At 42.9% G+C, this 25339-nt stretch overlaps 1 protein-coding gene across 6 annotated transcripts in view; it reads right to left on the bottom strand.

Moving 5' to 3' along the window:
• Positions 1-25339, bottom strand: part of RAB30 (RAB30, member RAS oncogene family) — an 84445-nt gene that overhangs the window by 17836 nt on the left and 41270 nt on the right. For 4 of the 6 annotated variants that reach the window (XM_047878290.1, XM_047878289.1, XM_047878294.1 and 1 more), the window contains 2 exons: positions 6553-6653; positions 3143-3226 (listed from right to left, as the gene is read on the bottom strand). In XM_047878290.1, the coding sequence (XP_047734246.1) occupies positions 3143-3226; positions 6553-6645 (177 nt within the window). In that variant the 5' untranslated portion in view covers positions 6646-6653. Of the gene's footprint in view, positions 1-3142; positions 3227-6552; positions 6654-7143; positions 8821-19571; positions 19723-25339 lie in introns of those variants that run through there. The other 2 variants (XM_047878292.1, XM_047878291.1) reach the window with 2 other exon arrangements.

Raw genomic sequence — 25339 nt, 5'->3', positions numbered from 1 at the left:
GAAAATTCTACATCTGTTTTCATCCCATTTTCTACTCAAGGTCATTTTCAAAATGCAGACCTCTTTTTCTTTCTTTTCTTTTCTTTTCTTTCTTTCTTTCTTTCTTTCTTTCTTTCTTTCTTTCTTTCTTTTAATGTATTTGTTTTTGAGGGAGAACATGTGTCTATGCTAGCAGGGAAAGGGCAGAGAGGATCCAAAGAGGGCTCTGCACTGATAGTACCAAGCCTGATGTGGGGCTTGAATTCACAAACCATGAGATCATGACCTGAGCCCAAATGAGATGCTCAACCAAGTTACCCAGGTGCAGACCACTTTAAGGAAGGGCCTCAACTTTGCCTTTACTGACTTGGCACTAAGGCTTAACAGCCACAAGAATTTTTCTAATACCTTTGATTTCCTGCCTTCAGTCCTGGAGGCTATCCTAGAAGGAATGAGCCTTAATAGGGGAGGCTGAGGCAGGGTGATGGAAAGTCAGGAAAGAGACCTAGGTTGTGGTGCTGCCCTGGCACTCACCAGGCAGGTGATCCTGCACAAACCACCCGTAGATTCTCTTTTCCACTGACTTACGAGGTTCTAAGAAAGCCTGCACACTACCTGCAAAACGACACTTAAACATCACCAAGAAGAGGTATTCGGTAAACATTAAAGAACAAGGATAACAGTAAGACAAAAACTCTTTCCCTAGGGAAGTTTGGGCAGCTCTTCCTTCTTCTACTGAAAGACTGAAGAAATTGCTCCTCATGTATCCCCGTGTTATTTTTTTTTTTGTATCCACGTGTTAATGAGGCCCTTGGATTAATGTGGTTGAAGAAGGTCATTTATTTTATTATTTTTATTTTTGTTTTGAGAGTGTGCACGCACACACCAGCAAGGGAAAGAAGGGAAAGATGAAGGGAGAGGGAGAGAAGGAATCTTAAGCAGGCTCCATGCCCAGTGCAGAGCCCAATGCAGGGCCCAATGTCACTACTGTGAGCTGAAATCAAGAGTTGAATACCCAACCAACTGAGCCACCAGGCACCACTCTCAGAGCATTATTTTAGATCTTGATTCTATATAAATGGCTAGAAAAAAACTCAAACAAATTAATTAGGACTGCATTTGGAAGATTAAATCTCTTACTGTTTATTTTTTTATTTTAATGTTTATTTTTGAGAGACAGAGAGAGACAGAGTGCAAGTGGGGGAGGGGCAGAGAGAGAGAGACACACACACAGATTCTGAAGCAGGCTCTAGGCTCTGAGCTGTCGGCACAGAGCCTGATGCGTGGGTCAAACTCACCAATGGTGAGATCATAAACTGAGCTGAAGTCAGATGCTTAACCAACCGAGCCACCCAGGCGCCCCCAACTCTTACTGTTTAAAGGTGAAGGTCTAGGGGCCAGGAGAGGTAACAGGATAGGAACTATGCCATGGATACAGAGATGAGTAAGACACAAACCTTGTTCTTGGGGAGCCTGTGGTCTCATGGTAGAGTTAGATGTTATGAAAAGATGGATTTTAGCTGAGTATAATAAGCACATAACAATGAGCTTATGGTTTGTAGAAAATGGAATAAATGCAATACCTAAACCTGGGGATTCAGAAAAAAAAAAGCCTGTTCTTTAACAGTGGGGATCACAGTGGGGAAATGAATATTCACCCCTATTCATTCCCAGGGCTTGGCACATAGCATTTGTGGTCAAAGGAATGAATTCACACATATATGTGTATATGAATAGGAAACCCAAACATCTGGAAGTAAAATGCTTGAAACACTAGTTATCCTTACTCAACTCCTAGGGGTGGCCATCACCTCCACTCAGCTGGAACAGTACTTACAATTGGCTCTTCTGCCAATGCTCCCTGGACGCACACTCTTGTCTCCTTCCTACTCCCACACCCTAGCTCCTTCTCCCCACCCCAATGCACTGTTTTTCTGAGCTTTCTGGTTGGCATTTACATGGGTTTCACACCCTGCTTTGTTTTCCAGCGCCCCCAGTTCTCCATTCACTATTGTATTTGATGTGGACGCCTCTGCCTAAGGAACCACTTTGAGGAGTCAGGGCTGGAAGAGAAGTGGGATAGCTTCTGTCCCCCCTCAGGAACCTCACCCTAAACACTTCACTGTATATCTCTGAAATGCTGCAAGAGCACCCTGGAGCTTCTCTGCCCTTCCCGAGGCATTTGAAGGCAGGAGTGCAGGTATATATGGGAGAAGGATGCAAGAGACATGGATTCAAACTTGGGATGCTTAAGTGAGATCTAGTTGGAATTCTGATGCCGCAGTTTTCATTTGGCTGTTTATGGGTCACTGCTTCTCACCATGGGACTCAGCTCTGAAAGATCTGACAGTGGAATTTCACTAACTCTGAGGGGCAGGTAGAGCACAGAGCCAACCATCAGCCTCTCTACCCTCTTTCCATATAATTCAGTGTTATTCCACATTTCTTCCCATAACCTTCCTCCTTTCCTTGCTTCAAGGTGACAGGCCTATTGTGCCTTCATCCCCCTCTTTTTGCATAGCAGAGGAGACCCCAGGGAGGCAGTGGATCACCGGCTTGCAAAAGTAGTTCAGATCGGGCCTACCTCCCTTCCTTCCTGTGTAGCCATGGATAAGTTGCTCAATCTCTCTGAAACCTATAAAAGGAAGGTAATTTGCCACTTACCTCACAGGGGTTACGGTAAGAACTAAGTTAAATATGAATGTTAGGTCAATAATATGACTGACATATTAGGTCAATAAACACTACCTCCCTTCTCCTGTTACCAGACATACCATAGTTCTTACAGGTACCCAACAGTCCGAAGGCCACAGAGAGGAAAAGGGAGATAGTGGATCCTTCCTGGACCCCTCACTTAGAATTTCTCCCCTGTTACAAATAGGGTTATGGTGGGAGACACAATAACTCCAATAAGTGATGCATATAACCGAATGACCCATAACCAAAGTGGGAATCAGTAGGCTCTTTCACGGGGCTGCTGTTCTTAAGAGTAAACACAACATCTACAAAGGGAATAGAAGAACTCTGTTTAGAAATAAGTTTCCATGGCTGAGTATATTATTTTCAATGAGGGATTTGATTAGGAGATTTAATAAATGTTATGAAAACACTACTTCCTCTCACATAGCACAATGAAAGCCTGATTGAACACTTAGCATCTTACCTTTACTTTTTCACCATTAATCTCCACTGTCTTAATCATAAAATCAACTCCAATCGTGGCTCCTTGCCCTGGAGGGAAAAGACCCTAAAGAGGAAATAAAGGAAAATAATTAAGCAAATCTTTCAACTAAATGAAATGTTCTCCCCTCTCCCCGCTCGCTATCCATCACCAGCCCCTTCCTTTGGCTGAGTTAACTGGAAGAAAAGAGAACTCTGGTTAGTGTCAGGGGAGCCTTGTTTAATTTGATTTTGTATGTATGTCTGAGGGGAGGAGGAAGGAGGGAGAAGGTGGAGAGAGGAATGCTAAAAGAACAAAGAAACTGAAAGGGGGATGAAAAAGGGGAGAAAGAGGGGTGAAGGGAGAGAACGGAGAAGTGGTGGGGGCCCTGATTTTAAAGACTGAAACAAAAGTCAGACACAAGGGTAAGACCGAGGAGCATGAAGCCATCAGGATGAGATCAGGATTGTTAGAAGAGGGGCAAAAAGGATAGTGCTCCCAAAGAGGTAAATTCCAGGAAGATTAAAACTGGTTATTGGTCTAGGGCATGGACAGTCACGGGGGTGGACAAGCAACATGAAAAAGCAAACAGGAACTCACTACAAGAAACATGAACGAGATAGTGAAGCTTTTGGATTTCCCTCTGCCCTGAGGGTGGTAACAATTTCCCTTAGTGCATTGTACCACACATATAGAATTCCATGAGATCAGGGCCCATGACACTTGGAAGATAATCACAGAAAATAAAATTCAGGGAGAAAGTGTAGTAGGAAGAACATTAAACTGGGAGCCCGGAGGTTCTCTGTGTGGTCCTAGGCAAACGAGTCCCCTTCTCTGGGTCTTAAATTCAGTGGGTTTGAGGCTGATGCAAGCATTTCAAAAGAAAACAAAGCAAAAAAAGAAAAAAAAAAGCGGTACCTCAAACTGAAAGGTGAACTAGAAAGATACCATTTTAGCGAAATTACACGTACAACGTGTGTTACTGGTATACAATATTTCCTAGAGGCTCAGGGAGGGACCTGGAGGTGGGAAGGAATTCTATTAAGGAAGAGCTCTGCACCTAGTCCCATTCCCTCTCCACTTCTATTCCAGAATTGCCAGAAATTAAAGTAAAATGGACTTTATTAGCTCTGGCAGCTAAGATTGGGGCATCTTTAATTAAGTCTATTCCCTAACAGGAGAGTTCTTTAATTAAAGTTTGAACTTAGAAGACTGAGCTTCAAACCCATAGAAAATATTCCATTGCATGTCTGCAAAAGATGTAAATATAAACATTCATAACTTTACTTACAAATATTGAATCAATTTTCTTCTATTTTAGTTTGGCTCAAACACAAGGCTGCCAAGCTTCGAGTTTATCACTCCAGCTGTTTTGCTGTCTAATAAATGCCAAAAAAATAAAGCAGATCCTTCCCAGCATCTCCCCCATCATTTTGTTCCCCAATTCCTCATGCCTCAAAAACAGCTGAATCCAATTCATTTTAACTGCCTACCAAATAACAAAACCAAACATAATCCTCTCTAGGGAATGTTACTTTTGGGAGGAGTTAAGGGTCTGGGGCATGGGGTGGGTGTAAAAAGTAGAGAGAAAAGAAAGGGGTAGTTGTGCTTATTGGTAAAAATTAATGTTCAAAAATGGAAGCATTTTAACTTTAATGACAAAGTTTAAAGACAAAAGCCATATTCCTATGGTCTCAGAGGTTAGGACACAGAAAATAAGAATGACCAGGCTGAGAAGCAGGAGACCTGGGTTCTAATCCTATCGTTGCCACTAACATGACGTATGATGCTAAGAGGTCCTTTGTCCCTGTAGACCTCAGTTTTTCATCTGTGTTATGAGAGAAATAGGCTGAATAATCTCTAAGGGATATTTCAGTAATAAAACAAGGTCAAAGGAAATTTTGATAAAGGTACTAAAAACTCCTCTACAACTCTGCAGTCTTGTCCTCCTGCCAAAAGCAGAAAAGATTACCGTTAGGCGGAAGTAAAACCAGTTGGAGTTTCCAGTATAACGCCACAGCGGCTGACTAAGCCCAGATGCCTGGTAGCTTCTTACTTTTGATTTCACCGGGCCCAGACTTAGTAAAAAGCATGAGTTCTATTCCGTGCTCATTTACCATGGGAAAATCCGTGGCATTTCCAAAGGTGATTATGCCCTAAAGCCGTCTGTGTTATCCAATCTGCCTCTCCAGTTCTGCAGACAGCCACAGACTGTCAGAGCTGGAAGTGGCCTCAGAGATCACCAGGTCCCTTACGTGTGGCAGGGAGGCCCAGCAGGGGAGGTAACTTATCCAGGCCCACAGGATGGGCCAGCGCAGAGTGGGGACTAGGACCCGAGTCTCCACACTCAAGCTGGTGCTCTTTCCAGGGCATCCAGCTGTCCCATGCCTTAGCACAGCTAGTCTCAGCTTTCCCAACTGGCATTTTATGAAAAAATGCAAGATGCCTGCATCATAATCCTGAAAAGGATGCCGTTCATATTTTTTCAAGGAAAATACAAAAGAAGGCCAACTTCAGAATGATTTCTCACTCATTTCTGTACAAAAACAGGCATATAATCTCTGGCAGTAATTCTCAAAAGGGCAGCAGCCCTGATGGGAACTTGTACTTAGATCATACGATAAGGACTCAATCCAGAGGGAACATTTAATTTCGTTCAAATAGTCCTTCACTGTTCTCATTTCACTCCCATTTAATAGACTTAAAAACATCAGCATATTTGGTTCTAAACCAAAATGACTCACTCACTTGCCTAGGAGGATGTGAGAGGGCATAGGCAAGGGATTGATTGGCTTAATTTGTATTTGAGTTTTTAAAAAATTAATATTTAGGGGCTCCTGGGTGGCACAGTCAGTTAAACATCCGACTCTTGATCACGGTTCAGGTCATGATCTCACAGTTTGTAAGTTCAAGCCCTGCATCGGGCTCTGCACTGATGGTGTGGAGCCTGCTTGGGATTCTGTCTCTCCTTCTCTCTGCCCCTCCCCTGCTCATGCGTGCACACTCTCAAAAAAAAAAAAAAAAAAAAAATAAATAAATAAATAAATAAAAAGAAAAAAATGTTTAATTAGTATTTAGGTTTAGTCTGAGGTCCAGATTCATTTGGTTAACACGTTTAGATTGTTAAGTGATAATCTATTTTTAATCTAATAATCTGTTTTGAATAGCACACCAAAAGCAAAACCACTTGCCCCTTTCACAAAGGAGGCAACAAGAGTGTGGGAGGACTGACTGGTGCACCCAGAGAGCCATGCTCCCCTGAGATGGTTTCCAAAACTCTGACCTAGGCTACAAGAGCTGGTGCACAAAGGTCACATTAAGAACCAGCAGCCAAGAAGCCGGCACTGGGACCGCTCACCCATCCTCTTAAGCTGGGCTGAGAAACCCAACTCTGGACTTCCAAGTTCTCTTACCTGAGTGAATCGTCGGACTAGGCACGTCTTCCCCACACCAGCATTGCCAATTAAAACAATTTTAAACAGGAAATCATAATCTTCCATACTCATTTACACAGCTGCAAGGCAAACACAGGCAAGAGTGAGATGGGGCCTGGTCAGACTTGCCCACAGAGCTCAAGCTGCGCCAGGCTCGTCTCCTCGGGAACAAGGGATCTGACTCATTCGAAGAGCAATTTAATGCTCTTCAGTTTAACGGTGATCTTGCCAGTGAGACAGGAACACAGGTGTCTGGTCACAGATGAACTTTATTCCTTTGCGGTTACCTCATGCCACAGAGCGGAAATGATACCAATGGCCTTTCACCTGGTAACCTTTATTCTGCTAAGTCGTCAGGTCACAGGTCACTCATGTGGCAAGATCTGTTTTCTTTCAGCATGGAAAGGAGATTACAAACCCATGTGCAGATGAGCTGGGAGTGCAAGGAAGCAGGGACAAAAGAGAGCCCATCCAAAGCTTCTAGGTGGTTTATGCACATGCGGTATGTGCCTCTGGGAAGAATGCCAAGTGACTTGGAGACTGAATGAAGGGAAGGAACTAGGAACAAACCTCTCAGTCCCCGGTAAGTCCTGGATGTCTTGGAGTCTTAACCGAGGGAGTTATCGCCATCTTCCCCTGCCACCACCGCAGAGCCTCCTGCCAGCCAGGCTGACACCGCAGTACCTTCCAAGGTGCCTGGCTCCTCATTCCTATGGGCTGTGGCATGTGTCACTCCCTCTGCCCGGAATCTCCTCCCTCCTGCCCTTTCTGTGCCACCAAGTCAATCCTGTAAAGCCCAATGCAAGCATCTCTTTCTCTCTGAATTTTTTGCTGCTCTCCTCCAAATAAATTGAAACACTTTCATCATCCCTCTGTCCTAAAACTAAGTGTCTGCTTCATCCTTGAGGGAAGGGATTATATCTTTTGGCTCTATTTCCTAGCCCATGCATGGGACAGTTATATTTAGTAAATGTCTACTCTGTAGAATTAAAAAGTTAATTAGTAGGCCTAATGCTTGAGTGTAGGCCTTAATTTCTCCAACTGTGCTGAAAAGAATACTACATGCTGTGTCTACTTCAGAGGACAGTTGTAAAGATTTTTTTTTTTTAACTGTACAGAAGAGTCTTGGTATCCACAAAGCTCTATCCTGGTGAAAACCATTATAATCTATTGGGTACCTACTATAGCACTGGGCTAACCATGGTAGGAAACAGAGATGAGACAGGCTCTGCCGTGGAGACTAATGTGAGTAAAGTCAAACAACAACCACAAAGTCAAATATATTTCAAACCAGCAGTGAAGCTCATTTCATAAGGTGCAGGAAGAGCAGGCCTGGTGGACTCCGGAAGAAGAGGAAAAGGACACCCATTGAGCCCATGAGGGGAAGGGTGCTTGGGAGAGCTGAAGGAAGCCTCAGGATCATGCCTACCAGCAGAGCTGAAGCTCAAATGGCTACGGGGCTGCAGGGTTGAAAGAGAGGCGACTCCACTGAGACTTGTCAAGTAGCTAGGGGGAGGAGATTCCCTATGTGCAGAGATGATTTCTATGTGGGTCTTAACTCATCCTTGGAAAGATGACCGACAACCAGGCCAACATGCATATGGCAGCTCATGGGGTTTTCTCTCAGTTCACTGGGCCTGTGAAGGAAAAACGCTTCTCTGTCAAGGGTCCCCCGTTGTGGAATTCGCTAATATGCCAGGCACTATTCTTGGCATTTTAGATGTATTTTCATTTGTCTTTACAAGTCTCTGAGGCTGGCATTTATTAATGTTACCTATTTTACAGGTGAGTATACTGAGGGTAGTCTGAAGTCATAAAGCTAATAGCCAGAGTTCAAGTTCAGAAGGCATAGGTTGCCATCAAAAGAACTCTAGCTTTGGAGCCAGAGAGAACTAGGTTCAAATCCTGGCTCTACTATCTTCTAAGTCTATGCCTCTGGATAAGTGAAAATTTTTTGGAGCCTCAACTTCCCCATTAACAAAATGGGGCTAATAACACCTATATCACAGAGTTGTAATGCTTGAAGGAATTCATGGAAATCCCTGAGGATAGTATTTGGCTCTTTAGTCATCCAAACTCCTCAATATAACAACTGTTTTCCATGGTCTGGCTTCTGCCTTCATTGCCAACTGACTTCTCACCACTCTGCTCACATTCCGAGCTCTAGGCTCACTGGATTTCTTCAGTTCCTTAGACACGTGGAGCTGCTTTCCTCTTCAGACTTTCACGTATACTGTTCCTCTGCCAAGAACATAGAACACAACCTCCCCTCACCACCCCCAGCCCAGCTAACTTTTATTTCTCCTTTCAATTTCACTGAAAAGTCACTGTCTAGTATGCTTCTCTGACCTGTTAGGAGGCTGACCCCCTGCTGGACACTCGCATGATACCCTTCCCTGTCCTAGAGTCATAGTCACCAAGCTTCATTGTATTGATTTATTTATATCTGTCTTAGGCTCCAAGTGCATCCCTCAGCACCTCCACCCTATACACACACGTGCACACACATGACTATAAGCAACATGAAAGAAATTATGTGTCTATCTGGTTGAGTCCCAATCCTAACCCCTCCCCATCAAGGTCACTGTCATCCTTGCTACCACCATCATCATCATCATCGTCTCATTCTATACTACTAACTCATTTACTCCTCACAGCACTCCTAACAGGTGGACACTATTAGCATCCTAACTTGACAGATGGGGATACTGAGGCACAAGAGAAGTTAAATAAGAAGTTGTTAAGGTCCCACCTAACTGGTGGAGCTGAAATTCAAACCCAGATAGGCTGGGTCCAGTCCCCCATGGACATCTTTAACACATTACCTACAGTGCCTTTCCCAATGCCTCGCTTGTGGCAAAACCTTAAGAAAGATCTGATGAATTGAATGATAAGGGGCAAGCACTCAATAAAATGTGATTTCCTTTTTCTCTTCCCTCTGGCTTCACATCCAAAACTCTTGCCACCACACTGTAGTAGTTTAATTAAGAATCAAGGACAGACTCCAGATAAAAATTCAGGGATGCAGTATGTTCATTAAAATTCAATAAAGCTTTGATAGTGAGAAGAAAAAAAACCTCAGAGATAGGGACAAAGACAGCAGGAGGACGTGGGGCTCTCTGGGTCCCACACAGACCACAACTCACTGCTTTCATAAGCCAGTGAACAGGGAGCACAGGACCAGACAGCATCCTTCTGTGCTTGGATTGTTTGCCACACATTTACTCCTCCATCTTTGGCAGAGGCCAAAGACATAAGGCAGAGAATTCAGAGAATGTCCGAATTTAAAGGCCCAAGAAACAGGGCTCCTAAGAGGTTTGCAGTGTCCAAATTCTGCACCTTCAGGGAAAGAAGGGGAAGAATTACTTGGTCAGAGTCAATGCTGACAGTCAAATCTCATGTGGCCAGCACCTGGAGAGAGCCACAGAAGATAAAGTAAGGCCCTTCTCCTTTCTATAAGAAGTCAATTTAATGCTCTGTTGAATGCTGTTGTTGTTGTTGTTGTTGTTGTTGTTTTTAAATAAAGCTCTGGGGAAAAAGTGTTTGGTCTTTTTAAAAACACAGGGCTGTCTGTGGCTAAGGCTGGACTGTATACTATGGGTTACCTGCTGTGGTCACCGTGCTGTCTCTAATAGAAAACACATTGCTGACTGAAAAGATCACAGGATTCTCTGAAAACTATGTCTGAGGAAGCCCTTCTGACTGGTAAGTAAGGCAACAGCTCAGGCATTGCCAATCACCCTGGGATAAGAAAGCATTCCAGGAGAGGGAAACCCATTCAAAATCAGTTAGTGACACACAGCCCTAAATTGACAACAAAAGTCACACCTACTCTGGGGAGCAAACATGTCAAAAGATATGCTACTGACTATTCTAGGGATTTTGGGTTTTTTTTTGTTTTTTTGTTTTTGTTTTTGTTTTTAGATTTTTTATCTAAAGACAGAGAGCAGGAGACAGGGGCGAAGGGCAGAGAGAGAGGGAGAGAGAGAATCCCAAGCAGGCTCTGCACTGTCAATGCGGAGCCCAATGCGGGGCTCGAACTCACAAACCATGAAATCGTGACCTGAGCCGAAGTCAGACGCTTAACTGACTGAGCCACCCAGGCGTCCTTATTCTTGGGATTTTGTGTTGTATCATTGTTAATGATAATAGTCGTTGACACTTATTTGTACTTATGATGTGCCAGGTACTCTTCCATGTGTACGTACTCATTTAATCCCCACAACAATCCTATGAGGTGTTTTTATTATCATCCCCAGCTTACAGAGGAGGGAACAGAGGCATAGAGAGGTTATCCTGAAGTCACACAACTAGTGGGTCTTAGGACCAGGATTCATACCCTGATCCATCTGACTCCAAAGCCTGGCTCCTCTTGAAGTAGGATGCTGCTGTCCCCTGCCCTGTGGTAGACAGCACTGCTGGACCTGTCCTAATGGCTGGAGGCTCAGCTGAATGGAACCCCTCAATGCCTGTGAGCTGCAATATTCTAGAATCTCCCTCCTCTCGAAGCAGCACAGCCACATTGATAGGGCCACACACTGGTTCCGGATCACACAAGCACAACTCTTCACAGTGTCCTCTGACCCCAGGTCTCTTTGAGGAGCTGGACCCTGACTTTCCCCCAAATACCACTCCCACAATTCATTCATCCATGTAACTAAGTATTGGGCATGGGGCAATAAACAGGAACACTACTCAGATGAACCCGCAAAACCCCAAACATCATAATCACCACAGTAGCTCTACATAAATGGATATGTGAATAAGATTCACAGGAAAAATAGATGAGGAAAAGAAAAAAATGCATTTAAAAAAGACACAGTTAAATGAGGTGTACTATGAAAAGAAAAAAAAATTCTAAAGCAATGTGATCTTGGCAACATAAACCATTTATCAAAGTGACCTTAAAAAACACACACACACACTGTATTCTCCATTGCACATCAGTACATTTTTCCCCTCGCCCTTCTGGGCTCAGTATAACAGATAAAGTCAAGGCTTCTGGTAAACAGTGGCTTGATTCCCTCTCCCAGCCCTGCTCCAGAAAATGATAGTTTGGGGGACTTGTCCTTGTTCAAAAACCACATGTCTCATTCAAGTCCTTTTCATTTTCAGGGTCTCAACCTTAAACTGTAAACCAAGGGGGTTGGGTGAGGAGGCACCACAGCCCTTCTCAGGACAGAGTGTGCTGCCATTCTCTCATACCAAAGAGGCAGCATGGGTAATGACATCAAGAGACGTGGGTCTGCTAAAGAGCTGTGTAAAGTCTCCTCATCCATAAAATGGGGATAACAGAATCTATTATCACTGAGTTGCTTGAGAGGCAAATAAGATAATGCATGGAAAGTGACATTTAAAAAAATATAATAATCAAATGTCATATGACTAGAGCTATATATGACAAGCGTTACATATACTGATTGCAGAAAATGCAGCCAAACAAAAAGGAAGAGAAAAATCACTTATAATCTCTTTCCCTAACCACATCCCTGCCTGGGGATAATTATAGTTAACATTTTGGTATACGTCCTTCTAGTTTTTTTGTTTATATACACTGACCTATACATGTATAGATTTTTAAATGTATAGATTTTAAAAACAAAAGCAATTATAACATTAGGCAGAATTTTTTGTTTTCTATAGAGTGGTATTTTCCCCAAACCCAAAATCAGAACACATGGTCTACAAACAAAACTGATTACCAAAGACTCTCAGCATTCATTCAACATTTATTCCCATGACCCTAAATACTCAGGTAAGGGGTGGCAGGAGGATAGCTTCACAGTGACAAAACTTTGAGAAATACTAAATACTATGACTCAATCTTGAAGATTTAAAAGATTCTAGGGGTGCCTGGGTGGCTCAGTCGGTTAAGTGTCCAACTCTTGGTTTCAGCTCAGGTCATGATCTCATGGTTCATGACTTCAAGCCCCACATTGGGCTCTGCACTGACAGCATGGGATCTGCTTGGGATTCTCTCTCTCCCTCTCTTTGCCCCTCCCCATCCCTCCCTCTCTCTCTTTTTCTCCCACAAATAAACTTAAAACAAATTATTTAAAAGGTTCTAAAAATTCCCATAATGACCCAGGATTTACCATATGTGATTGTAGCTGAGAGTTCTTTTCTCATCCGACACCTTTTAACAAAAAAAATTCCACACCACTAGGGCTCCATGAAGCATCAGTGAAGTAAATGTTATTTTATAGCACCTGAAATCAGGGCTGCCACCCAGGTAGGGCTGCTACATGAAAAAATAAATAAATAAAGGGAAAGGGAAAGGGAAAGGGAAAGGGAAAGGGAAAGGGAAAGGGAAAGGAAAGGGAAGGGAGGGGAGGGGAGGGAAGGGGAGGGAAGGGGAGGGGAGGGGAGGGGAGGGGAGGGAAGGGGAGGGGAGGGGAGGGGAGGGAAGGGGAGGGAAGGGGAGGGGAGGGAAGGGGAGGGAAAGGGAGGGGAGGGGAGGGGAGGGGAGGGGAGGGGAGGGGAGGGGAGGGAAGGGGAGGGAAGGGGAGGGGAGGGGAGGGCAGGCCCAGATAAATTTCAATTTCAGATAGCAACAAATAAATTTTAACACAAGTTTGTTCCAAATATTGCATGGGACATACTTCTACTAAAAAGTTATTAGCTGTTTATCTGAAATTCAAATTTACTGGGCAATACTACCCAGAGAAAACTTGAGTAGTCAGATCTAGTAGAAACAGAGGCCCCAAACATAATATCGTGTGTACCCAGAAGCTGTGGAGGGCAATTGGCAAGGCATGAGAAACAAGATAAGCCTGATGAATCCAAAACAACAAATGGAGGAATAAAAAAGGGCAACAAGTAACATTTGAAGGTATTACTGAGCTTGGGTATTTTATAATCTGAGTCGGACTCCAGGGACCAGGTTCAGACTGGCACACAGAGCTCTGCAGGTGAGTCTCCCCCTTCTGGACAATCCCAGGGCACAGTGGACCTTCTTCTAAGTACATTTCCATATGTACGCCTGCCTGGTCCAGGGGGCTGTGCTCTACACATCTACTGCCCCTAGTATCCTTAAGGACAAGGACCATGCTTCAATAAGACACTCACGTCAGCATATCCTAGTGCCATGTTCAAGTAGACACTGGGTTGCAAGCATTTGATCTTTCACTCTGACAAGGTTCTGTCTCAGGAAGCTCGTTAGTGCTTAATTACTAGAAGGCAATTACTAAACATTACTATAATCAACTGCTGCAAGCCTACTTGCTTTACATAAGCTGCTAATTTCATGTTATTGCAAGTTATCATTCTCCTTGGCCAGAGATGTCAAACACCCACCTGTGCCATGGCTGCTCCTCACGCACCCGGCCATAATCTCCAGTGTTCTGACGTGGCCCTTTACTGTTAACAACATGCTTTCACAGACATGATCTAATCTGCACCTGCCAACAATCTCATGAGCTGGTTCTTATCATTCGTTATGCAAGTGAGGAAACTGATGGTTTAGGTAATAAAGTGTCACCCTAAGTCACACACTAGTGACTTGCAAGGTGGCCTCTATATCCTAGACACCTAGGATATAAGGATTTTACATTCTATCATTGTTAATAATAATAATAGCTGAAACTTAATTCAATGCTTATTATGTGCCAAATACTCTTCTACATGTACATACTCATTCAATCCTCACAACAACCCTAGGAGGCAGGTACTATTATCATTACCCCCAGCTTACAGAAGAGGAAACTCTAAGCCTCCACCAAAATTACACAGCTAATGAGTAAAACTGCCAGAATTCAAAACCCACGTCTTTCTGGGAAAAAATTAAGTTGGAACTCTATCTCATTCCTTATACTAAAATAAATTCCAGATGGATTAAAGATTTAGATTTTGAAAAATGAAAACATAAGAGTACTAAAAGAAAGCATGGTCTATATAAAATCTTAAAGTGGGGAAGGCTTTCTAAGAATTACTCAAAATCAAGGCCATAAAATAAATAGATTGACCAATTTGACTAAATAAAAAAAAAATTCTGCATGGCATGGGGTGCCTGGGTGTCTCAGTTGGTTAAGCATTGACTCTTGATTTCAGCTCAGGTCATGATCCGTGGGTTGTGGGACTGAGCCCTACTTCCAGCCCCGTGCTGAATATGGGGCTTGCTCTGTGATTGTCTCTCTCTCTCCCTTTGCTCCTCTCCCCCAACTTGTGCACACACACTCTCTCTCTAAAAAAAAAAACAAAACAAAACAAAAAAACAAATGCTGCATGGCAGAATAAAAGATGAACTGATTAAGATATCTGAAATACATATAACTAAGGGCTAATTTCCTTAAATGCTTAAAGAGATCCTATGAATCAATAAGAAAAATTGAATAAATCAATAGAAAAAATGGACAAAGGACATGAGCAGATAGTTTACAAGCAGGGGAATAAAAATGACACATTTTTTTTGAAATGATCAACTTTATTCCTAAGAGTAAATTCAAACTCTAATTAATTTATAATTCTAAATTATAATTCTAGACAATTAAGATTATAATTTATAATGAAAACTACAATAAATTCATAATCAGAAGCCGTTTTTCATTTCAGACTGGCAAAGTTCACTCTGTATAGGAAAGAGTACGGAGAAATTGGGCATGGGTATACCACTGGTAGGAAGTAAATCAATGCAACCTCTACGGAGGGCAATATTGATTTCAAACTAAAAAGGCTATTACAAACCCTCAGACCCAGCAGTTCTACCTCTCCGAATCTATCCTACTTATGTAATACATGTGTACAAGGATACATGTAGTAGGGTATTCATTACAACATTTGTACTAACAAATATGAAAAACAACCTGAAAGTCCATCAGCAGGAAAATGGTTGTAAGATTATGAAAACCATACATCAATATACCATGAAGCCTGCTGTGGACATCTGCAAGATGCACTAAGTGAAAGAGGCAAGGTAGAAAATGGTGTGTATAGTATGAAAAGGGCACATTCAATTATTTAATCTGTATAAGCATAAAAAAATCTCCAGAAAGATACAAAAGAAAACTACTAATAGTGTTTGACTCTGGAGAGGCTCTAGTATCCAGCTCTAGGAAAGAGGATAACCTCCAGCTCTTAACAAATTGTGTTCCGACCTTCCATTCGGTCTGCAGTAGTGCTGGAAAGGCAAGATGATTTTCCTAAAACAGTGAGAGAAGTCCTTTTTTAAAAAAAAAAGTCCGTTTGGGGTGCTCTGTTTCTATCTTTCTGTCTTTCTCTTTGTCTGTCTGCCACATCCCTTCATGTGACAGGGAAGGAATGCCCCACCCAGCCCCACCCAGCCTCAGGGGTTGGCCTTTCCAGGCCCTTGTGTGTGCCATGGTTTTCTCTCCAGGTCCCAGCACTCAGTTCCTACATGGTGGATTCATTCGTTCATATCAACTGCCTTCAAAACCAAGCATCCATCCTATCACAGCCAAACAGATAGAACAACAGTCTGTTTATTTCACTAGTAAAAACAAAACCCTCACACATCTGTATCGTGTATTACAGCTCAGAAATTACTCACTGCACTCTGATACAGAATCCTCCTGAGGAGGGGGGGTGGAGCCTATCTTGTTCTCCCCATTTTACAGAAATGGGACTTGGGATCCAAAGAGTGACTTGCCTCAGGCCATACAGCATGTGATCAAGAGAGCCAGAAAAGCATGCACAACGGGTCCCCTGACTCTAAATCAGAGCTATCTCCAGGACAAACAAGGCCTGAAAATATAAATCCCTCCTGGGCAGTCCCCTGACTCTAAATCAGAGCTATCTCCAGGACAAACAAGGCCTGCAAACATAAATCCCTCCTAGGCAAGACCACAGGTGTTAAGCACCAGGGGAGGCTGACATGGACCCGCAGATGAGAAAGAGCTCAAAAGCAGCCTTTGGGAATATTTTTTAATACATGTGAAAAATAAAAATAAAAATAAGGCAGGCCTGAGATTGCCACAATATCATTCTCAAAAAGAAAGACAATGAAATATTTTATTTTATTCTTTGTATATATTACCTTTCATATTTTCCTATTTCCTAGAAATACACAATAGATCTGGGAAACCAGGCATGTAAGGGAAATGAAAGTGAATCCATGAAACAGCATTTCATCAGCACTAACCAAAGCAAATGTCTGAATTCTCTTGCTGAAGTAAGTGCGCTCTTTCACTTTCCATAGTAAGAAAGCATCGCTGTACTGAGCACAGATTTGATTTTCCTCAGAGGTGAGAGGAGGAGGGAGGACCACTGTGACAGAGCCACTTGGGCCCCCAGTCAGTTAGCTCCCCAGGCAGCTCTAGGTTGTTTGGTACCAAAGCACTGGGGCGCAGGTGCTTGGCAAAGAGTCTTGGACGCGCCAGTAAATACTGGCACCTTGTTTCCTGGGGAAATGAACGATACCTTTCCCACTCATTAATCCCTTTCCAAGGTGGGGAGTTTCTATATGCAAAACATGTTTGTGGAACTGATCTAAAAAAAGGCCTTTCCAGACCCAACTTGCAGCTTCCGCCATCTGCACAAGCAGGCCGGGCTCCCTCCGTCGTCCTTCTCCAACAGTAAACAATATCACCCTCAAAGAGCTCTGGGGGTTTGTCCCAATGCCCTCCCCTCTGTGTTCTCTAAGTTGGGGGCTGTGTCTAATCTTTGCTCTGCAGAAGCTTTCCTGCGCCTGTTTGGCTGGACCGGAAGGGCCTCCTTATCGGCATCTTCAGTCTCCTCCCCCAGGCTGAGCACACAATACCCACGCAGCCAGGCAGCCAGGGCGCAGGGCTGCAGCCCACAAGTGGGCCTAAGCACTTCCCCCAGCCTTAGGGACCCAAGGCCTTTCAAGGACAGAGGTGTCTCCTTCTCTGCCAGAAGACTGTCATTCCAGGCTGGACCCTTCCTGCAGCTGTTTAAACAGATTCCCTCCTCACTGGAAGCATGAGAAAAAGTGAAGGGGAAGCAAGTGTCCCCATGCTCTGGAACTCAGACGGGTGAGAATGAAATACAGGAATTCTCCCAGGTTGGTCTCTCAAGTTTGTCCTAGTTCCTGTGTCACTCAAGAGAATGACTATTTGTCTAGAGCCTATGTACATGACACACACCAGCCATTTCATCCTTGAAACAACCCTGTTCCAAGGGCACGGGGGGTAGATTTCTTAGTTACCAATACTAACAATAATCTTTTACATCTATAGAGCACCTCAACTTTGCTAAGTGCTTTCCTGTAAATTATCTTATTATTTGCATCCTGGAAAATTCCTATGCAAAAAGATAGAGTAGAAACTCTCGTTCAACATGGCTCCCCAAGACATACAGACACACACAGCATGCCATCAGCCATCTGTCACCAGTGCCTACAGATGTTCTGTCAGAAATGTAGCTCGAATTCCCCCTTGGCACCACCTTTGTCCCTACCACAGCAACCTGGCTCAGAACCAGCCCAAGGCTTAGCTGTTACCCAATCAGCCTGCCATGGACTTCTAAACAGGTGAAGTATATAAACTGGCACAACTTTCCTCAACAGCAAGTTTTCAATATTCTTCAAAAGCCTTAACAATCATATTCTTTGATCCAACAATTCTGCTTCTGGGAATTTCTTAAGGAATGATTCCAAGATGTGTACAAAGATTTATTCACAAGAAAGTTCATTCCAATATTACTTAGAATTGACCTCAGAATGGAGAGAGAAGTAAAGCCTCTATCCAAAAATAGAAAAGAGTTACAGTTTTGCATTTTTTGAGCCACATGATGTAACATTATGAAATATATACTTTGAAGTACATTTTAAAATGCTTCCCTCTGAGTAATGGGATTATGGATAGTTTGTTTTCTTCTTCATATGTATCTTTTTTTTAAAGTTTTCTTCAATAAACATGACAGAAATAATACACCTTATTAAAGTATCATAGAGGCTCAATACTAGCGAAGGGAACATGGGACAGACACACATGTACACAGCTAGCGACCATCCACATTCAATTGGCTCTTCTTCGAAAACAGGCTCTAACTAGGTACAAACCAAAAGCCGTAACAGAGTTCAAACCTTTCATGCTGTGAGCTCACTGCTGGGAATTCATTCACTTTAAGGAAAGAACTGAACAAACTCAAAATGCTAAATGTGCAAAAATGTTGATTACATCTTATCTAAAAGAACTGGAAACAATCCAAATGTCCAACAAGGGATAGTTCAGTATGGAACATCAACACCATGGAATGCGGGGCAGCCATTAGAAATGCCAATTATGAAAACTATGTGGAAATATGAAATAATGTTGACAATAGGCTGTAAAATAAGAATACACAAAACTGTGTTTGTCAGGACTGCAGCTATGAAGAATAAGCATGTATGTGAACAAGGACATTTTAAAAGTAAGAGCATGTCATGTTAGGATTATGGGATTACAGGGAGCTTTTTATTTTTTTAAGTTTTGTCCATTTTTTTTTTTTTTAGGTTTTTGCATGCACCATAGACACATATTTTGAAAAGTTGGAAAACACAGAAAAGAGGAAAATCAATTACCAAAAAGAGCACAATCCCTGTCAGCATTTTGACACATTCCTCTTCCCTGTCTCTTTTTCCTATGCACTGGGTGATTTGGTTTGGTTTTTACCACTATAATCATGCCAATGTTTTCTTTAAAGCAATTATAAAATCTGTTCAATTTTTAAAAAATAATCAGTGAACTTAACAAAAGTCCTGCCAGAGAACATAGTAGTGGGTTTTTCAAGTGTTTTCAAGAGAACTTACCTAACACAATGTCTGTTTGTCAGCAAAAAACAGACGTATTGCACCATTGTCACAATAGATGGATTGATCAAAGTTCCATAAACACCTGCAGAAGACTCTTAAGCTTATTTCAGTAATCACAGGTCAGGAGCAGAGAGAATACTGTGTTACCAAGGCTGACATAGTGGGAAATTTAGAAGGAATTTTACCAGACTTGGAAGACAAAAAATACAACGATGTACCAAGTTTTCAGATCAGAAAAAAAGCTTGAAGGGAACAAATCCAATTGGTGATTAGGTCTGAAATATTTTACCTCCTTTTCATCTCTCACATCATCTCCAGTCCAGCTGTCCTGACTTCAGTGGGGCCAACCTCTAATACCTTGGCAGCAGCTGCCCTGTTCTTCCTCCATCCACGTGGACTCCTCCGGGGAGAGACACGGAGACAGGGACAATCACTAAGCAGCGCATGGGCTCTGCTGCCCATGATGTGAGAGTGGGCCCTGGCAAGAGTGAGAGGGGAGGCTGAGCTGGCAGTCTCTACGGAGGGGCTCAGTTTCTGCAGGAGTGTGATGCTTTTGTGCTTTTTGAACAACAGGGCCTCTCCATACAAACCAACTATTCATCTCTTACATGCATTCTACCAGAGACCGCCCTCTGTCCCAAGGCTAGGGGAAAAGCTGCGGCCTTGGGCGAAGTGTGACATGAGACACCACTGCTTACATGGCAAACCTCGCTCAAATACTCCTCACTTCAAGGAGAGAGGTAGCTGTATTTTTTGCCTTAGAGGCTTTTAGCAACTAACTCATGTACAAAATGCAGTGTAATTCCACTGCAACAACATGACCACGTCAATCCCACACTTAAATCTCCTCGGGGGCTCCCGGCTGCCCACACAAAGCTGTCTGTGAGAGGAAGTAAAGTGCCCTGTTGAAGAAGGCAAACTTTGGAGCCAAACTGCCTGACCGAGTCCTGCCTCTGCCCTTTATGTATTGAGCGGCCTTGGGCAGGATCCCTATCCTCTTGGTACCTGTGTTTCTTTATTTGTAAACAGGGATAATAACAGTACCTACCTCATAGGATTATGGTGCATATTAAAATAATTAATAAAGAACAAAGAATAAAGTCTGGCAGATAGGAAGCACTCAGTAAATGTTAAGTGCTGTTCCTGTTATTGCTATTGTTGGAGAAAGTTCAACTTCTCTAGCAGGGCATACAGAGCCATCCATGACCTAGGCCCTGCCCATCTTTCTAGCTATTTCCTGTGACCTTTGAGTTACCACTGCCACTGTGATCACACAGCCATGCCAGGCTCCCAGAGGGCAGACCCCAAGGCAGGTTCATCCCTCCACACCTTTGCTCACCTTTCCTCTACAGCCATTCTCTCCTTGTTGGCTGATGAGCAACTATAGATTTCTGAAACCTTCCTTCCTCTTCCATGTGGATTAGCCACTCCTTCCTCTGTGCCTCCACTATGTTCTATTCAGACTCTCTTCATAGATACTTTATTATCCTCATTGATTTATGAATCCTGTTTCCCCCACTAGACTTTAAAGACAAAGGCCCCTATGAATTCTTAACCGTATCCCCATTTCCTGGCACTCAGTTGACCCTAAATACTTATTAAATAAATGCAAAAGAAATATTGATCAGAACACACAAAAGTCGGGAAAGCTTTTCAGAGAACCTAAACACCAGGATTTGGAAGTCAAATCCCAAAACACTGACTCGAAGGAAAGTTAATTGGAAAAGATCATATAACCAAAGAGAAGAAGAATATTATGATCTCCCAGGAGAAACCTTGTTTGTAATGCCAAACCTTGTTGTAATGCAGTTGTCTCTGTGTATATTAGGGGATGGGGACAGAAGTGACATTGATAATGGTTCTAAACTAGCTGATGTCAACTATTCATTGAACAGTACTTTTTAAACCTTTTCTTCAGAAAAAAAAATGTGGAGTTATAGCTGATTGGGAAGTATCTTTCACCTTGTCCAGAGTGTAAACTGTCTCAATATAAAAATACTACGGGGATCCGGACTGTAAGAAAGAGAATGAATCTTTGTTGAAAATCTATAATAAGCCAGATGCTTAAAAAATAATATATTTTAGGGGCATCTGGGTGGCTCAGTCAGTTTAGCATCTGACTTCAACTCAGGTCATGATCTCACGGTTCCTGCTGACAGTGCAGAGCCTGCTTGGGATTCTCTCTCTCTCTCTCTCTCTCTCTCTCTCTCTCTCTCTCTCCCTCCCCCACTCACACTTTCTCTCTCTCTCTCTCAGAATAAATAAATAAACTTTAAAAAAATATATATTTTCTATTCATTAAATATAATATGCTGGGCACAGAACTATTCACTTCACATGCATTATCAAGTTTGATAGTGTAAGTCCTTAACAACTGTGAGACATAAGTATTAGGCTCTCCATTCTACAGTTGAGGAAAACATGCTCACCCATCCCATTCATTGGTAGTGGGCATCTACCATGTGCAAGTACCGATCCAGGACTACAGGATACAGCAATAAACAGACAGAGCTGCCCCACTTCATAGAATATGCATTCCAGTTGGGCAGCAGAGCAATGAATGAATGGAGAAATGAGCATATATATTAATGAACAAGAAAAATATCAGATAGCAACAAGCACAGGTAGAGAATTAAAATAAGAAGGGACAGAGTGACTAGACAGTAATTTTATTATTTTTTAAATTTTTTAATGTTTATTTTTGAGAGAGAGAGAGAGAGAGAGAGAGAGAGAACAAGCAGGGGATGGACAAAGAGAGAGGGAGACACAGAATCTGAAGCAGGCTCCAGGCTCTGAACTGTCAGTACAGAGCCCGACGTTGTGTTTGAACCCATGAACTGTGAGATCATGACCTGAGCCAAAGGCGGACACTTAATGGACTGAACCACCCAGGCGCCCCTAGATGGCAATTTTAGAGTGGGATGTCAGAGAAATCCTCTCTGATGTGGCTATATTTACAATGAGATTTGAGCAAGAAAGAACCAAGCACATGCATATTGGAAAAAGAGCATTTCAGGCTGAAGAAGAGCTAGGGCACAGGCCCTAAAATGAGAATGGGCTTGGCAAGTTCAAGGAACCAAACCAGCACAGTAAGGCTGAGTCCACGAGGAGAGGGCTGAGTGAGTGACATGGGGCAGGTCCAGAGACCTTGGTCCACCAAGGCATGGAGTGTGGATTTCATTCTGAGTGCAATGGGAGGCCAGCTACAAGGGGACGGGTAGGGAGTGTGGCACAAACTAATGACCAGTTTTAAAGATTTCTCTGATCTCTGTAATGGAGGGTATAATGAGTGGTGTGGATACAAGCAGAAGCAAGGAGTCTAGTTAGGGGGTCACTGCACATGGTCTAGGTGGAGGATGATATGACTTGGACTAAGGTGCTGATGGTGGAGATGTGGGAAGCAGATACATTTGGGAATGTTTCTGAAGCCAGAGAAGATAAGACTTGCTGAAGGAATGGATGATGATGGGGAAGAAAAAAAAGAAATCAAAAGCAATGCCTAGATTGGCTTCAGCACTGAGGGGGGACAGTAGCACCACTTACTGGGGTCGGGAAGATTGAAGGAAGAACAAGTTTCAGGTGGAGACAAAGTCAAGAGTTCACTTTCGGCCATGTTAAATGTGCAATGCCTCTTAGGCATCTATTTGGACATGAGTCTGGAGCTCTAGAGGAAGTTTGAGGATAAAGATACAAATTTGAAGGTCATAGGCAAATGGATGTTATTGAAAGTCATTGGATTAGAAGAGGATATCTATTCTCTATCTCGGAGAAGGGAAGGAGACCATTGCAGAATATGGAGCATGTTACCACTTAGAGGTGGAGGACATAAGGAGGAGAGCCTAGGGAGGTAGGAAGAGACCCAGGAAAGTAGAGTCCAAGAAAACAGTGAAATCAGTCTTGTCGAATGCTGCTGAGAAAATGAATAAGATTAAAAGAAAGCAGTGGCCTTCAACTTGGTCACATGAAGGTCATTCATTGAATGACATTGGCAATAGTCCTGGTGGGACAATGGAAAAAGATTAGAGGGAGGGAAAGGTATCAAAGCCCAAACTGTGGACAACCTGAAAGTTTTACTGAGAAAAGGAACAAAGAAACTTGAAGACAGTTAGAGGGGGATATAATGTCAACAGAGGTGTAAATTACATAATGAATTTATTTGGCAATAGTTAAGGGACAAAATTAGAAAACATTTTGGGATTTTGGATGGGGGGGTTGTTTATTTTCAGATAAGAAATACTGGAGCATGGTTATTTGCTACTGAGAATTACCTAGTGATGAGGGTAAATCTGATGAGGGCAGAGAGAAGGGGCATAATTACAAGATCAAAGATCTATAAGATTTATTCTTAACAAAATTCATAATGTGCCCAAGGTAGAAGAATTGGTAGTCTGGGAAGCTGGGATACTAACCCAGATCTATTCTGACTCATAAATGCATCCTTTTTTTCATACCATTCACTGTAATAAATACAGTAGCATTTACAAAAGATCCCAATTCCAGGCTCTGAAGATAATCAGTATCTAGTTAGAAGGACTCTTATGAGAACTTGGGAGAGCCAACACAAACAAACACCCCCTTCTATATAAGCAAGCTCAATTCAACACACAGACTGTCAAATGTCATTTCCACTTACACATCTGGTTGTCGTTCTACTATCTATAGGAACTTCAGTTGTTTCCCTTATATATTTGGAGCGCTTCTGAGGAGAGGACAGGGATACCGAGACAAATTACAGTGCAGTGTAAGGGAACACTGTTGAATAAACTCTCTAGTGACGATAATAAAGTAATAAAAATATGTTTTCAATGCCAGTTGTGTGTTTTGCAAAAGTAAAGATGGGAACTGAGGTATGTGATCATTTGTTTCTCTCTTCTTTACACAGCCATCTCAGGAAGCAAGTGACCGTGATTATATCAGGAAGTGGCCTCTCCTCAACTGTTTCCCAGGCCCACTCCTGCCCTCCCACATGGCGCACAGCCTCACTTTTCTCTCACCTGGCTTCCTGTTATCTGTTCGTTTCTCTCAGGGCAATATAAATGTCATCTCCCCCATGAATTCCTCCCTAATCTCTCCTTCTCTGAACTTTTATAGCACTAAGGACCAGTACCACATAAATTTGGCTCTTCATAATATGAAGTCTTAAAACTGTTCTCTGATTCAAATATCAGAGTGAGAGTAAATACTCTTCAGTCTGTTGGCCATTGTTACTTTGAGAGGTAGCTCAGTAGTATAAACATTCAGATGGATCTGAGTTGAAATTGTGGCTCTGTTCCAACTCTAACAAGCTAAGTGATCTCGGGTGAGTCACTTTCTGAACCGTGGCTCCCCTACCTAGGATGGGAATAATACTACCACTGCCCACCACCTGGGTATGTGTCTAAAATATGCTGGGAGGCACCTGGGTGTCTCAGTTGGTTAAGTGTCTGGCTCAGGTCATGATTTCATGGTTTCATGAGTTCAAGTTCCAAGTCAGGCTCTGCACTGCTTGGGATTTACTGCTCAGTGCAAAGCCTGCTTGGGATTCTCTCTCTCCCTCCCTCCCTCCCTCTTTGCCACTCCAAGTCAGGCTCTGCACTGCTTGGGATTTACTGCTTAGTGCAAAGCCTGCTTGGGATTCTCTCTCTCCCTCCCTCTTTGCCACTCCCCCACTCATACTGTCTCTGTCTCACTCAAAATACATAAACTTTAAAAAATTTAATAACCTTAAATAAAAATAAAATAAAACATGCTGGGCAGTTTGCTCTTCGGCTGAAAACTACAAACCCACGGTTTTCAAAATCAAGTCTGAAATGCTTCAACCTGTTCACAACATCCTGTCAGCTTCTCCTCATTCCTAGCCTACCTCACATTTCCTACGCTGGTGACAACGAATTCATCCCGATATCTCTCACCCCATGCTTTGCCTTTGGTCCCTTCAGTCCCTGCACCTTCATGCCACCTTGCTCAGGTGTCACTCTCCCCCTGCAATCTGGGCTTGTCACCTTCCACCCCTTCCCCCACACAGGTTAGGTTCTCCTGTTTGGTTCTCCCATATTACCCCAATCATAGCTTCATTCC

Source organism: Prionailurus viverrinus, chromosome D1, assembly GCF_022837055.1.
Source record: "Prionailurus viverrinus isolate Anna chromosome D1, UM_Priviv_1.0, whole genome shotgun sequence".
NCBI classification, from domain to species: domain Eukaryota; kingdom Metazoa; phylum Chordata; class Mammalia; order Carnivora; family Felidae; genus Prionailurus; species Prionailurus viverrinus.
This window is presented reverse-complemented; position numbering and strand designations above follow the sequence as displayed.